A 17361-nucleotide genomic window follows, 5' to 3' on the forward strand; every position below is an offset into this window, starting at 1 on the left:
AACTGAGTTGTCAGCAAATTTAATTATCTCGCTAGTTATTCCCACATCTAGATCATTTATAAATATGTTAAAAAGCAGTGGCCCCAACACAGACCCCTGCGGAACACCACTATCTACCCTTCTCCATTGAGAATCCTGACCATTTAACCCTACTCTGATTTCTATCCTTTAATCAGTTTTTAATCCACAATAGAACACTACCTCCTATCCCATGACTTTCCAATTTTCTCTGCAGCCTTTCATGTGGTACTTTGTCAAACGCCTTTTGAAAATCCAGATAACACAATATCCACCGGCTCACCTTTATCCGCGTTTGTTGACCCCTTCAAAAAAATGTAATAGATTGGTGAGGTAAGATTTCCCTTCACTAAACCCATGCTGGCTTTGTTTCATTAATCCATGCTTTAGAATATGCTCTGTAATTTTGTTCTTTATAATAGTCTCTACCATTTTGCCCGGCACAGACGTCAGGCTCACCGGTCTGTACTTTCCCGGATCACCTCTGGAACCCTTTTTAAAAGTCGGCATTACACTGGCCACCCTCCAATCTTCCGGTACCATGCTTGATTTTAAAGATATTGAGACAAACATGAGAAGCAACTGCTTGCCCTGGGATTTGTAGTATGGAGTGTTGCCACGAATTGGGTTTCTGCCAGGTACTTGTGACCTGGCTTGGCCACTGTTTGGAAAACAGGATACTGGGCTAGATGGACCATTGGTCTGACCCAGAATGGCTACTCTTATGCTATTACATATTATTAACAATAGTTCCGTATGTTCATTTTTCAATTATGTCAATACTCTGAGATGTATACCATCCAGTCCACAAGATTTGCTACTCTTCAATTTGTCAAATTGCCCATTACATCTTCCAGGTTTACAGAGATTTGATTCAGTTTCTCTGACTCGTCAGCATTTAATACCATTTCTGGAACCAATATCTCCCACATCTTTCTCGGTGAAGACCGAAGCAAAGAATTCATTTAATCTCTCCGCTATGGTCTTGTCTTCCCTGAGTCCCCCTTTTACCACTCGGTCATCTAGCGGTCCAACTGATGCTTTTGCTGGCTTCTTGCTTTTAATATGCCTAAAAAAGTTTTTACTATGCATTTTTGCATTCAGCGCATTCTTCTTTTCAAAGATGCAAGTGATGAATTAGACAGCACTACTTCTAAAGAAAATAATAACAATGGTGATGATAAATTATTCTTTGCGCTATGGAGGTCAAGTTTTTCAGATAGAGATTCCCTTGATCAACACCTGCAGTTTTTTCTGATTTGAAGGAACTTTTTATCAGACTGAACACTCCACTTCCTGCCCATGCATTTGATGAGCACAGGTGTGAACTGACCATTTGGGCAGCGCCCGAAGGCCCAGAGGCTCTGCTCAGTTGCCTGCCACCGCACATGCCCTCCCCGGTCCTACCTTGAAAGGCCCTGGTGGTCTAGTGGCCTCTGCAGGGGTAAGGAAGAATCCCGCTCTTTCTTGCCTGCTGCTGCTACTTTGTCTGGCAGCACCAGTACACCCACATTTTAAAAATGGCTGCCGAGACTCACAAGATTATCACAGTAAGTCTCGGTAACCATTTTGAAAACATAGTGGGGTTCTTTCCTGCCCCCAAAGAAGCCACTAGACCACCAGGGCCCACTTTGGCTCAGAGTCATAGGAGCTAACTCTGTGGGTGCTTAAGCACCCCCAATATTGAGAAAATTCCTTGTATGTGTCCAGGGAGGGGTTATTTCCATTGGGCTTAGCACCCCCAATAATTTTGAAAAGTTGGCTCCTATGCTCAGAGTGTGTGTGGGGGGGGGGGAGGGGCAGCAGGTGGGGTGGGGGTGCTGTGGCAGGCAGTGGCCTGAGGGGGGGGCAATGACCTTTACTGCCCGGGGGCTCTGACCACTGTCAGTCTGCCCCCGTTGAACATCTTTTTAGCTGTACTGCAATGACGACTCACAAGTGCACTAGTATGCAACAGTCATTTTCAAAATTTAGTTTTACTATAAGCAAGTGTATTAATTGTAGAGCAATAAAGTTATTGGGATAAAAAGATTAACAATAGTTGCATTCATTGTAGTTGCAGTACTTTTACTTTTTATACAAAAACTATATTAGGCAATAACTTTTATTTTCACTTAAGTAATTTTTTTAATGTGTTCTTCGCTATACTTTTCACTTAAGTATTAACTTTTATTTAAATACTTTGACCAACACTACCTGATACCACCAACTAAAATAAGCATTTCAGGTGTCATAACATACCAGGATAAGGTTGCAGAAATCCAGAACTGGCTCAGAATTTTTCTCCTACAACTGAGTAAATTGGCAGCTCTTCATTTAAACCCTGTGCTACCATAGTCCCCATACTCACTCACAAACCATCACAAACCTTCTGATGTCAAGATAGTAAAAGCCATCTTGCTTATGAGAGAGATGTTGCTTTAATTTATAACCCACTTTTCCATGCATTCTGCCCACCTACCCTCCGTTCAAAGGTGGTTTAGCACTATTTTAAACTTACGCTTGCACCCCTTGAACCAGGGAAAATTCTGGAAAACTGAGTTATAAATGTTAATTTGCTAGATACATTCATATTCTTTGAGAGGACTGTTTACCTATTCATACCTCTAGAGAAACAAATTGTTTAAAAATTAAAAAAAATATATATTTTCTTTTACAGCTTGTTTTTAGAATTTTAGATAAAAGTACAAGTAAAGGGGAGGGGGTATCAATTTTATGCAATGGAAGCACTTCACTTCCAGACTCTCCTAAATCCAGGCTAATGACAAGTTCTTGATTCAATTTTATGGTTATAGGTATTGGGGGCTAGCACTGCATGCATGGTGGGATCCTTAGCCTCACTTTTCCACTGGGTATGGAAACACGTTTCCAAGGCAGCAACCCATAGCTTCATGGTGTCCATGCAGACTTGTAACTAAGCCCCCCTGTTCAGCTAGCCCCTTCTTATGATGCCTCCCACAGTAGGCCTTGAACTTGCCCTCAGTTTGCAGGCACTCAAAGTCTCAATGATGGGGTTGGGGTTCTCTTCTTCCCCATGGTTTGTTCCCTTCAAGCTGGCACTTGCTTATCCAGGATTTTTTTTGTGTGTGTGTGTGAGCTCTATTAACCACAGGTCTAAGCATTGATTTGGCAATGGCACACTCCGCTCATTCTACCTCGCCTCACCCTATGCTTGGAATAAACTTCCTGAGCCCTTAAGCCAAGCCCCCTCCCTACCCATCTTCAAATCCTTGCTCAAAGCCCACCTCTTCAATGTTGCTTTCGGCACCTAACCTTTGTACCTTTCAGGAAATCTAGACTGCCCCTATTTGACTGACTGTACATTTGTCCTTTAGATTGTAAGCTCCTTTGAGCAGGGACTGTCCTTCTATGTTAAATTGTACAGCGCTGCGTAACCCTAGTAGCGCTTTAGAAATGTCAAGTAGTAGTAGTAGAATTTTTCTCCTACAACTGAGTAAATTGGCAGCTCTTCATGCAAACCCTGTGCTACCATAGTCCCCATACTCACTCACAAACCATCACTACTATCATACCAACAGCTAGGCTTTACACATGGAGTCCTTGGTAGTGAGGCCCACAAATATGTCTGCTTAGGGCCCTATATAGTTATTAAGCTGGCCCTGGGCTCATAAAAGTTAATGGAAAATGTTCCAACAGCCTGTGCGGTCATCAAGGCCAGTTTTGCAAATCCTCTGCCAACGTATCCAGCATGTAAGAAGAATCTATCCGGGTTTATGCCATTTTGTTGCAAACCCTCCGTTCAAATTTTTGCAGGCAATCTTATTTCCTGCAAGGCATTCCCGTAAGACTATCACTGGCATACTTTCCATAAGTTACTTATATTTTTGACACGAGGACGAGGTTAGCTGCCGCAAGCTAATCAAGAAACATTATTTGTGCAATATCGCACCCTTTATTTTTACGCGCTCAAATGAACTAAAACACTATCGAACGAAAGAGGCAACTTACAAATCTGTTACACATGGCTACGGCGAGATTGGAGAGCGTCGGTGTGGCCCCGATCCACAGTAACAAACAATCTGCCATGCCCATAACGTGGAAATGAACCTGCTGCTCAGAAATCTTTTCCGAGAAATTGTGCAGAGAGATGGCTGGGAGTGGGACTGCTGCAACGTACTCCTCCATCCTCCTCATACGTACACTAGCGTCTCTGCATGTCACGTGCTGCAGACAGCCTTCACTTTCAGTTTGTGCCGCTGGCTCCTCCCAGTCCCTCCCAATCCAGGCAGTGTACATCGCGCGCTGTACATGTGGAAATAAGAAGAGCGGCCAAAGAAAAAACGGGTTATTTGGAAATAGATATTACATTAACGATCAAGGGGGGGGAAAGTCATCACCAGTCTGTAATGAAGACTGCAGAAGGGAGAGCAAAAGGAAGATGAATAGCTCGAAACATAAACCTAAAAAATAATTAACCAGCAGGGAAACGAACTGTACAACAGAAGGTGGCGCTAAGCCCTTTATTCTATGGCAGCAGCAGGAGGAGATCGTCGACACTACACTGTACAGCAAGGACAAGGAGGTTCGCAGTGACGTAAGCACTAAAGTTCGCACGTACGGCGGAGGTGGATGTGTCAATTCGTCTAAGCCTTAAGGTCTTCCTAGGAAAGGGGGCGGAGCGGAGGTGCTTCGTTGTTATGTCGGCGGTGGATTCGTGCTTCGCGCGCCCCTGGGTCGTACAACTCTTGAGCAACTACGAAGCGGCAGTGGACGGAAAGCAGAAAGCTGTCCCTGCCCAGGTGGCGGAAGTAAGTTTGGACCTCTTCTCCCATTTAATAAAGAAATAAACGCGCTTCCATTTGAAAGTAACGTACTACTACTACTTAACATTTCTAAAGCGCTACTAGGGTTACGCAGCGCTGTACAGTTTAACAAAGAAGGATAGTCCCTGCTCAAAGGAGCTTAAGAGTGGACTAACACGGCTACCACACTCCTCTAATCTAAAGGACGAAATGTCAAGTAACGTCAGTGATTTACATAAAGCAACTCTAATTTCATTTTCTTTTTTTTTTTAAAGCAGCTTTATTGAGGTTATTTAACATAACAATAATAGAAAATCATATAAGGCCGATTAATAATCGTTACTAAGAAATTATGTATGCGTAGAACAAGGAACAATACGCTTCTAACATGAAGCATCAACAAGAGAACAAATGAGCAGATGAGAATAACAGTTTGTTTTTTTGTTTATTTATCACATTTGTATCCCACATTTTCCCGCATAGCAGTAGGCTCAATGTGGCTTACAGGTTCCGAAGAGGGGATTACCAACTCCTGGAATATATACAGAGTGGGAAATAGAGTAATAGTAGGTGCAAGGAAGCTCATAAGGTTCTGGAAAGGAGAATACAACACCAGGACAAATATATAGTAGCATATAGAAAGAGCTAAGCCCAATGAGGCTAATAAATCTCAGGGGGTGGGACTACAGCTTCTAGTGACCAATACAGAGTAGGATAAGGGTAGAAGTGCACTTAATTATAACTGGAGTTCTTACAGTACAATGGTAAAAACACAGCTACCACATCACTCTAGTTACGGTACAGTGGAAATTGCTTAATGTTTGGATAAATAATGATCAAACTTAAGTCAGTTGCCCTTACGTTTACAAGTTGGGGAAATAAACTTTAGAGAAATGTCTCCATATTTCCAAAATAATAATACAGTATTCCACCATTAAAAAAAATGGACAAGTGGGAATTATCTTTCCATTGTTGAATAACCAGTTTTAATGCAATGGAGATAAGAAAATCAAACAAAGTCATCTTCATCAGAGAGAGAATAAGGCACTACAAGAGATTTCCAAACAATGTGCTTAAAAGACGAGGGTTCTGTAAACTCTATAATTTCCAGTATTTTGGGCCAAATATCAAGCCAAAAAGCCTCTTTACATTGTTACTTTCAAATAATATATGTTTGTGACCCTTTTTGCTTGGAGCAGGACCAACATAAATTGGTAGCGGAATGTTGGCTTTTAAACTCTTATCACCTCTCACTTAGACTATTGCAACTTGCTTCTCACAGGTCTCCCACTTAGCCATCTCTCTCCTCTTCAATCTGTTCAAAATTCTGCTGCACGACTAATATTCTGCCAGTGTCGTTATGCTCATATTAGCCCTCTCCTCAAGACACTTCACTGGCTTCCTATCCGTTTCTGCATACAGTTCAAACTCCTCTTATTGACCTATAAGTGCATTCACTCTGCAGCTCCTCAGTACCTCTCCACTCTCATCTCTCCCTACATTCCTCCCCGGGAACTCCGTTCACTGGGTAAATCTCTCTTATCTGCACCCTTTCTCCTCCACTGCTAACTCCAGACTCCGTTCCTTTTATCTTGCTGCACCATATGCCTGGAATAGACTTCCTGAGCCGGTACGTCAGGCTCTATCTCTGGCCGTCTTCAAATCTAAGCTAAAAGCCCACCTTTTTGATGCAGCTTTTAACTCCTAACCCTTATTCACTTGTTCAGAACCCTTATTTTATCATCCTCACTTTAATATTCCCTTATCTCTTGTTTGTCCTGTTTGTCCTAATTAGATTGTAAGCTGTGTCGAGCAGGGACTGTCTCTTCATGTTCAAGTGTACAGCACTGCATACGTCTAGTAGCGCTTTAGAAATGATAAGTAATAGTAGTAGTAATAAGGGTCCAGAGGGCTCTGTGTTGAAGGAAGAAAAGAGATCGAGTGATGGAGGAGGAGAGAGAATGTCTTGGACCAAGAAGCCAGAAAAGAGACCATTGTTTGACAACTGCTTACCAGAATCAACTTCCCAAGCTTTCTGTGAAGAAGTGCAATATTGTTTAGAGGTAGTTAAAATACTGAGGTGGAGCAAATACCAATGTGATGAGAAACAAGGAGAGATTGAAAAGGGAGAGAAGGAAGTAAATCTTTAATATTCAAATTAGTATGAAGTATGTCCATTTGCATGGGTGTAGTTTGACTTTTATTTGGGGGGGGGGGGAGGCAAAGGATGGGGTGGGGCATATTAGCATATTCATGTGCATATATATCAATATATATAAAAGGCGAGTGTCGTACTCACTCGCAAATGCGCAGTACAGACCTTCTCTTCCCCGCCCCCGCGTCTATAAGTGATGACGGGGGGGACGGAACACAGAGGGTCTGTACTGCGCATTTCTGAGGGAGGGACACCGCCGTCTAACGCTCCCCCCACCCGAGTCGCCGCCGCCACCCACCTTCTACCCGGTTGGGCCCTCGCTCCACTATTGAAACAGCGAGGGTCCGGGAACGCAGCACTGAGCTCTGCTGAGCTGCCGACATCGCCCTTCCTTCTTCTTCTCTGCCTCTGTCCCGCCCTCGACGACATTACGTCATACGAGGGCGGGACAGGCAGAGAAGAATGAAGGCCGACGTCGGCAGCTCAGCAGAGCTCAGTGCTGCGTTCCCGGACCCTCGCTGTTTCAATAGCGGAACAAGGGCCCGGCCGGGTGGAAGGTGGGTGGTGACAGCTCGGTGGGGGGGTGTAAATTCGGAGGGGGAGGGGCAGCGGCGAACTCGGCGGCGGGGGCGGGCCTTTCAACCCCCCCTTCCTATAATAGCCCGTTTTTACGGGCTCAAAGGCTAGTATATATATATAACGCACCTCCAACATTCTAATGAAGCCTCACTTTCCCAATGTTCTAAAAGTGAGGCGGCTTAGATCGCTTTTCGTCCATGAGTGTCTGCCCCGCCCATTCGTCAGATGTGATGACGTTGAGGGCGGAGCAATGACAGCGACCGTGTCACGCTGCTGATTGTCTGTGCCTTGGGTGAAGCTTTGGATGATGTCGCAAGCACGGATGCTATCACGCAAAACACAAAACCTCGACCCAGGCAGGGGGAGGAGTAGGGAAACACGTGACGCGTGTTTCCCTACGCCTCCCTCTGCGTAGGAATCAGCTGCCAGTGCGCCCCCCCCCCCCCCCCCCGGCAACAAAGTGGAAAAAACAAGCAGTCATTCTCCCACTTCAGGGAGCGTCAGCAGCGACAGTGCCCAATCAAACCAAACTAGCGCCAGCAAACTCCAACACAGTAAAAAAAAAAACGCCAAAGGCGCAAAAAGTTCTTCAAACGAAGAAAGGAAAAGGCCAACAACACTGCCGGTAACAACGGATTAACCCCACATACACACACAGCAACCCCCCCCCCCCCTCCCGTAAAATCCATCACACATCCGTTACTCTCCCACAGTACAAGCCTGTCCGTCCGTGCTTCCCTTCACTCTTTTTAACAACAGCCAGCACTAATGAAGGGGAGGGGCTGCCGCACATGTCCCCCTTCAGATAGGAGCAGGAAAAAAGAGTGAAACTTCCGTTTCTCCCACTCTTTGCAGTCGGGAGCAGCTGACAGGTTCCTCTGCTGCAGGGCTTTGATCGCTGCCATCCCAGGGGAGAAGAATGAGGCAAGCAAACGCCTCTCTTACATATTTGTCCCCTGCAAAGAGGTTTCAGTAGGAAACTCCAGCATGTCTAAACGCTTCCAGCAGGGCTAAGTCAGACTTGGGAAAGCTCCCGAAGATCTGTTCAGAGATCTAAATCCAGCCAGTTAGGAGTCAACTGGGAAATATTACAGCTCGGGCGCTGCACGTACAGAGCAGCAGCTTCAGCGCAACAGTGAAGGGGAGCACGGGCTGCAGCACACGTCCTGCTTGCAGTCCGAGGCCACAGAGACTGACAGTGGGTGCGTGGGACCAGAGAGAGGGGGGGAAGGGGGATGAGGGGGGAGGGGGTCCAAGGATGATAGGGGGAGGGGTCCAGGGATGAGAGGGGGGAGGGGGGTCCATGGACGACAGATGGGGGGAGGGGGTCCAGGGACAAGAGATGGGGGGGAGGGGGTTCTCAGACCAGAGAGGTGGGGGTGGAAGGGGGTCCTGAGACCATAAAAAGGGGGGGGGGGGAACGGGATACAGGAGAGAGGAGGTGTAGCAGCATAGGGTGTACTAAGTACCTTTCAAAAAGAAGACAAGTAGGGAAAGAGGGAGGAGAGGACTTCAAATTTAGGGCCGTGTTTACTAAGATGTGCTAGTGATTTTAGCACGTTAAAAATTAGCATGTGCTAACCATGTAGACACCATAGGAATATTATATGCATCTACACGGTTAGTGTTCGCTAAAAATACTAATGCGCCTCTAGCGCAGTTTAGTAAACAGGGCCCTTAATTTATCAGCCATAAACAGAAACCACTTTGAGGCTTGGTTCTAAATGAGTGATTGATGATATTGTGTGAAGCTTGGAAAATTGACCTCTCCTTTTTTTCTTTTGGAAGACACAAAATGTTTAAAGCAATGTGGGGAGGTTTTTTTCTTCCACAACATGCTAAGTAAAATTCTATTAATTTATAGAAATGATGTGGAAAGTGAAGAGGTAACATGTTTAATATATAGTTTATTTTTGGTGTGAGTGTCATTTTAATAGACTAGTCTGCCCCACCAACTAAGAAACAGAGGGGACCAATGGGAAGTTACATCTTTTAGAAAGAAAAAAAAGAAGCGTAATATTTTTATTAATGGTAGTTTATAGATTTATTGAAATAAATACCTAGATATTTAATGACATCTAATTGAATTCTAAATGGCAAGAAGGTTACATTTTGAAAGTCAACTAAATTTATTAAGAGGGAGACATTCCATTTTATCCCAATTCACTTTGTAGCCTGATATGTGGGAAAAATATTTAATTAAATTCAAGATATGAGAGATTGAATTGGGGATAGTATAAAGAAGTAAGTCATCGGCATACAGGGACAGTTTAACTTCAAAGTCATTAATTTTGTAACCCTCAATTAATGAATTTTGTCAAGGGCAATGGCTAAAGGTTCTATCACTAAAGGGGGGGGATAGGAGGCAACCCTGTCATACCCCTGGATACAGAGAAGGCAGACGAGATTCTAGCTTGGGGGTTCAAATACAGGATCTTAATCATATTAATAAAAGGAGTGTCAAAACCAAACCAAGATAGTACCTTAAATATGACCATTTTACTTGATCAAGTACCTTCTCTACATCCTGGGATAATGAACCAAGAGTTGTGAATAATGAGGCGCTAAGGGAAGGATATTACAAAAACGTGGATCTATTTGGCATAAATCCATTCTGAACCAGATGGATTACTGACTGGAGAATAGAGGACAACCTTAAAGCTAGCAGTTTGTCTTATATGTTAGTGTCAGGATTTATAAATGAGAGAGGTCTGTAATATGCTACATAAGCCGGACCTTTTCCTGGTTTAGGGAAAACAACAATTTTGACTTCAACAAAGGAACCACAGACTTTCTGATCAGTAATATTATTCAACCTGACTTGCCTACAGCCCTGAATAAACTGATTACTTCTCTAACATCAATTCAAGAATAGGCTAAACACAATAAATTTTGCCTGAACCCAAGTAAAACCGAGCTTCTCTTGGTCCCTAATACAAGTGGATACATACCTGACATCAAAATCTCTTTTGGGATGAACAAACTCCCCCCTCAAATCACAAGTCAGAAACCTTGGAATACAGTTAGATTCAACACTTACTCTGATTCCCCAAATCCAAGCAACTTTCAAGAGCTGCTTCTACTATTTGCGACAACTACACTGCCTATCTCCTTACATTGAGAAAGTAAATCTTATCCCAGTTGTGCATGTCATGATAACATCAATACTGGATTACTGTAATGCACTCTACAATGATCTAACTACAAAGAGCCTGCACCAGCTCCAACTGATTCAGATTGCTGCAGCAAGACTAATAGAAGGTTGCAAGCAAAGTGACCACATCACTATTTTTACAAAAACTTCACTGACTACCAGTACAATACAGAGCTAAATTTAAAACCCTTATGTCAAAGGCCCTTAAAGGAAATGGCCCTGAGTACCTAAAGAATAGGATGATCCTCTACACACCTCCAAGGACACTAAGGTCCTTTCAAGGACTACCACTAACCATACCCTTTCCAAAAGACATTACACAATGTGATACCTTCAAGTGAGCCATCTCTGGAGTAGCCCCCACACTCTGGAATGCACTCCCTGAAAGGCTCCACTTAACACAAGACTATCTCTACTTCAGGAAGCAGGTGAAAGTTCAGCCAGGCCTTTAATGGAAGAAGTAACTAACTTGTTAGTCTCACTCACACACACATGGAGGGACACGGGCTGCATGTACTGCAGCAGGACATGTTTATCCGCTCCTACCCTAGCTGAGATAATATTGAACCACCTCTCTGACCTCATGTGCACCTTTCTTTAAATTAGTCACCTTACTTTCTAATCCTCTTACTCTCTTACCTATCTGTTTGTTCCATCTTTGCTTATACTCTACACTATCAGTTAAAATGTTTTATTACGTATTGTGTTGACATTGTAAGTAGTGCACTATGCCATACTTTGTATTGTTACTTGAATATTTTTACTGCTGTAATTGTCTATTGCTCATGTTTGATTTATTCTTACTGTACACCACCTTGAGTGAATTCCTTCAAAAAGGCGGTAAATAAATCGTAATAAAAATTTTAAAAAATAATTTATAACATGAAGGGGAGAAAGGTCTGAAGAAAAGGCTTTATAAAATTTGGCCGAAAGACCATCGGGTCCTGGCGCTTTATTTAATGGGTATTCTTTAATGGCCAACTTAATTTCTGCTAAAGTAATGGGAGACTAAAGTGACTTAATTTGAGATTCCATTAAAGTTGGATGGGAAAACTGTCAGAAAAAGGCATCAAAGTCATTATCAGAGACCGAAGACTCTGAGGAATATAGTGAGTGATAACATTTTTGCAAAAGATTGGCAATATCGTCATCTTTAGTGACTATACCTTTTGAAGAATCTTTGAGTGAAGCTACTCTGTTTGGTACGTTTACCTTTAAGGTAAGAGGCCAGAAGGCAACCTGCTTTATTTTGCTCTATATAATAACATGCACCAATAGAAGCATTAAGTTGTCCAGCTTGTTTTACACAAATCAAGTTTTATATTCTTTTCAAAGCTCATATAATTTGAACATATTGAACTTCTGGAGCTTTAATTTCCAAATCTAAGTTAGATAAGGTAGTAATTTTGATTTCTTTTGCCATCCAATATAAAAGCTGATAATAGAGCCACAAATTGTTGCCTTGAACGCATCTCACCAAATAGAGGGGGAAGTATCTACAATTTTATTGTGAAGACACTAGTCTTGTATAGTATTTTTAATTAAATCTTGGAAACCATCTTCATTTGATGATAGGATTGAAATGCCATTGTGATCATTGTTTGCCAGAGGAAGAAAGTTCTACTATCAATTGAATGGGAGCGTGATCCGATTATAGTTAAAATTTTTGCATTCAGGATCTTGGTAATAGTGAATTGGAAGATAAAAAGAAATCAATATGTGAGTGCATGCGATGAGGTAATGAATAAAAAGAAAAATCTAAATCAGTGTGGAGAGGAGATCTGAGAAATTATTGACCAGTGAGCCTGACGTCGGTGCTGGGCAAAATGATAGAGACTATTACAAAGAACAAAATTACAGAGCATATTCAAAAGCATGGATTAATGAGACAAAGCCAACATGAATTTAGTGAAAGGAAATCTTGCCTCATCAATCTGTTACATTTCTTTGAAGGGGTGAACAAACATGGATAAAGGTGAGCCGGTTGATATCCAAAAACCATCCATTCTAGCAGACTGTACCCATTTAAAATACTGTATGGTAGTTGGGGAAAGAATAGAGTTTAAGGGCCCTGTTTACTAAGCCACGTTGGCGTTTTTAATGCACCTACAATCAGTGCGCGCACTAACTGTGTAGGCGCCTATATGGATATTGTAGGTGTGTACATGGTTAACGTGCATACATGGTTTAACGTGCGTTAAAGATACTAGTGCGGCTTAGTAAACAGGGCCCTAAATGTATAGTGGTTTTAAAATTGCATTATTCTATGTATTTTTATTTGATGGTTGCAGACGATTAGTAGTATATCAGGTCAAACATCTCCATCGTGTCTCTCAGCCAAGTCATTGTGGCCTTCCTGAAATCTGCTTTGCTGGATACTATATGCAGATTAGTGACTTGGTCCTCACTTCGTACCTTTTACTTACTTGGACCAATGCATGATCAAACATAATGCTGTCTGATGTTGCAACTTTTGCTCCTTCTCTGTAGACAGCAGGACTTGATGAGGCACACCATCCCTCCCACCTTTGTGAGAATTTCTTTCATTTATTGCACTATGGAACAATCTGAAGGAAACAGTACGCATGCTCAGAAATTTACTTAGTTCTGAGCTCAGGGAGAGCTTGTTCATCCCAGTAATGTGCATTGACATCATATACTTGTGTACCTAATCAATCTTGCTGTGTATAGAAAAACACCTAATACAGGAAAGCAACAATGCTTTGTTGCTATTTTGATTCTGTGAGAATTGGAATGCTTTGTTTTTGGTTTAACATCTTAGTATCCTTTGCTGGACCAGCCATGGTTTCACAGCGATTAGTTTTTTTTTAACACATTCCTTCTTCGGGCATCTCATTCTAAGTATTTCTGTGAAACCCTGAAAACGTGTGTGCATTGCACATTAACTTTTATATTAAAATGTTTGTGTTAGCATTTTCCTGATGGCGTGTAGGATTTGTATCCACGGACATGTGAAATTTGGGGTTTAATTCTCAAACCCTATGCCTGAAGGCAAAACTCCAGTTGCATACATACTTGGTGCCAGAGAGGACTCTGTAGTCTCTGGTCCTTGGCCAAGGACTGTTGCTGTGATTTGTAAATAAGGGCAAGAGGTTTAAAAATAATGGTGGGGATGAAGACTCAGTAGTGCTGTAGCTTTAATAAAAACCAGTTCTGACCAGGTGGAAAGCCCAAAGTGCTGTGATGGAAATGATAGGCAAATATCCAATAAAATGTATTCCAAACACGAAAAAAATAGTATTATAGGGAAGCAGTGCTGCTGGACTTATGAGATCTGTAGTTCACATAGAACAAACAGTTGGAAGAATCTAATTGGGTTTTGTTCTGTTTTAGCTTTGATATGTGGATGGAGAGGAATTTGGATTTCCTAGAGCCAATTTTAATTTTCATCTCTCTTCATAGTTTGTAAAAATGCAGAACATTATTGAAGACTCACAGTGTCCAGCAGCTGTGGTGCATGTTTCAGACAGGAAGTACTACATACAAGCTATTATTACAAAAGAAGCCAAGCAGCGATTTGAAGAGTAAGTTGGTTAGTTTTAAGTATTAACAAAGTAAGAACAGAATATATTTCTTCACACACTTCAACTCTATACTCCTTGTAGTTTGAAGAGGTGACATTCCTCTGGAATGTTTTGCAGTGACCCTTCTAAAAGAGTAGAAAAGTAAGGATGACTCAGGGAGGAGACAGCAGAAAACCTTTCCCTACCTTGCAAGGGGAAAGGTGCATTCAATATCTTGTGAATCATGCATACCAATTTAAAACACTGATTTACTAAGCTTTTTCTTAATGGGGGAAGCTTCAGTTCATTAGCTATAGATAGAAAGCAAACTTTAGAATAGCAATAGTACTCCCTGCTAAAAACACATTCAAACATTGCTACCTATCTGCTTAGTTTCTTAACTCCGTTTCAGTCTCTGTTGGTATGTTTGTCTTCTTTGTTTTCTTTTAAAAAGTATTTGTGTACCTTTTTTAACATGCCTGATGTTTGTTTATATATATTGTCTTAACCAAAACTGTTCTGCAGCTCTTTGAGTACTGTTCACACCTCTGTTGTCCTTTCAGTTTGAGACACTGGTGCAGTCAACAAGAATCCATTCCCTCCTTTTCTCTATTTTCCCATATGCTCCTGCTAGACCAGTCTAGGTGAGTGGGCTATGCTCCCCAACCAGCAGATGGAGGCTGAGAACGCTGACATATTTCCTTAGCGCCTGGGCTGTTCTATCCTTTACAAGCAGGTGTTATCCTTTCCTGTCAACAGAGGGAAGGTAGAGAAACGGATCGTTCCCAGTAAAATCAATGGTATATCTTCCTGGGCTCAGTAGAAAGCTCCAGTATATTTTCTACTTCAAGCAGAACGTAAGGTTGTTCAGGCTGTTGCTCCTGGTCTCAGGCCTAGCTCCCAGCAATGCAGGCCTTTGCCTCACAACTTGTTTGAGCCTAGTAGTTGGCTCCCAGGTTCGCGGAATCATGGACCAGATCTAGCTGAACGTGGAGCCCGAAAGTAATGTTTGATAGTGACTGCTGGGTGAGATGCACTGCTCGGCCCTGTGTGGCCCTGCTATAGGGGGTGTGGGTCCCCATCTTTCCTTCTGCCCTTGCATCTGCTTGGTGCTTCCCCTGGGCTCCCCTGCAGCTCCAGGCAAAACAAATTGGACTAGGTTTGCCTAGTTCAGCTTTCCCTTGTATAGGGAGGTAAGCTGTTAAAAAAAAAAAAAAAATAAGAAGAAGCTGCTTTTGCAGCCTTTAGAGACACAACACACCTGGAGGGGCAAGCAGTCCTTAGACATTGACACTTCAGGTTAGTTGTGAACCAGATGAGAGCCCAGAGTATCACCAGGGTATACCACAGGGTGGATCCAATAGTGAGAACTCCGATGAACAATTCTTTGGGAGAAACATGAGTTATCTGGAAGCTACAGGGTACAGATGACTACGCCCCAGTTACACACAGGCACGGCAGAAACCACATAGACTATTTGTCCAGGCAAGAGACCCAGGAGTGGGGAGTGCAAGAAATCCCCTGTAACTCTGATGCAGATTCAGGTAGTGTGAATAGGGAAATGAGAGAAAGGAGAGGCTGATACTGGTGTACTACCTTCAGCCAGAGAACCTAGAAGGTTGGGTAGAGCTATGAAACCCACAGTAAGGCTGACCAATGATATCCCTGGAAACCCATCAAACGTGCTCTTGAGAGTAGCACATAAAAATGGTTTGTCTACTGCACAGTTAGGACAAAGAAATCTGTGGTGTAAGTGGAGAACTGTGTCTACAGAGCCCCCATTGGGATTTAAAGGGAGGGGACTGGGTTCCACTGCCTCCCCCGCCCCCCAGGTTCATTCTTTGTGAGGGGGAAGGTCCCTGATGGGGCCCCTGAATTCCATTTGACTCCAGCATCCTTTTAGCTGTTTAACCATGCTTTAGTTGGTGACGCTGGTTTCCCTCTGCTTCCCTGGTTCCAAGCCTCTGGAAACCTGCTGGATGTCATCTGAGTAACACCAGAGTTGGTTCACTCCCTACCTTGGTGGACAATTCGGTCTAATTTGACTGTGGGACTTCCATTCGGAATTCCTCAGCCCCAGAAGGTGCCGACAACGGATGCATCCTGCCTGTGGGGAGCTCATGTGGATGGGCTTCACACCCAGGGCACTTGGTCAGCTCAGGTATCAGATCTTCAGATGAACCTCCTGGAGCTACAAGCAATCTGAAACACTCTAAAGGCTTTCAGAGATCGGCGGTCCAACCAAATTGTACTCATTCAAACAATCAGGTTTGTTTATTTAGATTTTGTTCACACCTTTCTCAATAGTACATTAAGGTACACTGGATATTTTCCTGTCCTCGGAGGGCTCACAGTTCTAAGTTTGTCAGTAGAGGGTTTAAGTGACTTCCCCAAGGAAAAGCAGTGGGATTTGAACCCGCCACCTCTGGATGTCAAGACCAATGCTCTAACCACTAGGCCACTCCTCCACTCCAAAAGGTTGCAATGTACTAAACCAACAAGCTGGAGGGTTACCAGATGTGGCATTGAGTAGTCCAGCATGGGATGTTTCTCAAGGCCACTTATCTTTTGGGCAAATCCAACAGCCTGGTAGACAGACTGAACAGGGTCATGTAACAGCACAAGTGGTCACTCAACATGGATGTTGCCCACAAGATCTTCCAAGTGTGAGGCACCCCCTCGGTCGATCTCAGAGTCCCTCAGTTCTGTTCCAGGCCCACGATAGACTGGCATCTGATGCCTTTCTCCTTCTTTGCGTTCGGGCCTTCTTTATGCATATCCTTCCATCCCTCTTATGGCAAAGACTTTGCTGAAACTCAAGCAAGACCATGGAACCATGATCCAGATCGCCCCATATTGGCCCAAGCAGATCTGATTCCCTCTTCTGGAGTTGTCCTCTGAAGAACCTTGGATATTGGAGTGTTTTCCAACTTGTCACGCAGAAGAGGAATCTCTTCTGCATCCCAGCCTCCAGCTTCTGGCCCTTAATGGCCTGGATGTTGAGAGCTTAGAATTTGCTTCCTCACATCTTCCTGAGAGTGTCTCCTGGGTCTTGCTGGCTTCCAGAAAGGATTCCACAAAAAAGTTTTACGCTTTCAAATGGAGGAGGTTTGCTGTCTTGTATGAAACCAAGCCCCTAGATCCCCTTTCTTGCCTTACACAGACCCT

At 43.2% G+C, this 17361-nt stretch overlaps 2 protein-coding genes across 3 annotated transcripts in view; one reads left to right on the top strand and one right to left on the bottom strand.

Annotated features, from left to right (window-relative positions):
- Positions 1–4482, bottom strand: part of PSMG4 (proteasome assembly chaperone 4) — a 32843-nt gene extending 28361 nt beyond the window's left edge. The window contains exon 1 of the mRNA XM_030208563.1: positions 3988–4482. Coding sequence (XP_030064423.1) covers positions 3988–4275 — 288 coding nt within the window. The 5' untranslated portion in view covers positions 4276–4482. The remainder of the gene's footprint in view (positions 1–3987) is intronic.
- A 98-nt stretch (positions 4483–4580) lies between these two features.
- The window catches only part of LOC115473512 (adrenocortical dysplasia protein homolog), a 115293-nt gene continuing 102512 nt past the window's right edge, over positions 4581–17361 (top strand). The window contains exons 1-2 of one of the 2 annotated variants that reach the window (XM_030208541.1): positions 4581–4787; positions 14093–14214. In XM_030208541.1, coding sequence (XP_030064401.1) covers positions 4677–4787; positions 14093–14214 — 233 coding nt within the window. In that variant the 5' untranslated portion in view covers positions 4581–4676. The remainder of the gene's footprint in view (positions 4788–14092; positions 14215–17361) is intronic. The other variant, XM_030208550.1, reaches the window with a different exon arrangement.

Source organism: Microcaecilia unicolor, chromosome 1 (assembly GCF_901765095.1).
Source record: "Microcaecilia unicolor chromosome 1, aMicUni1.1, whole genome shotgun sequence".
NCBI classification, from domain to species: Eukaryota; Metazoa; Chordata; class Amphibia; order Gymnophiona; family Siphonopidae; genus Microcaecilia; species Microcaecilia unicolor.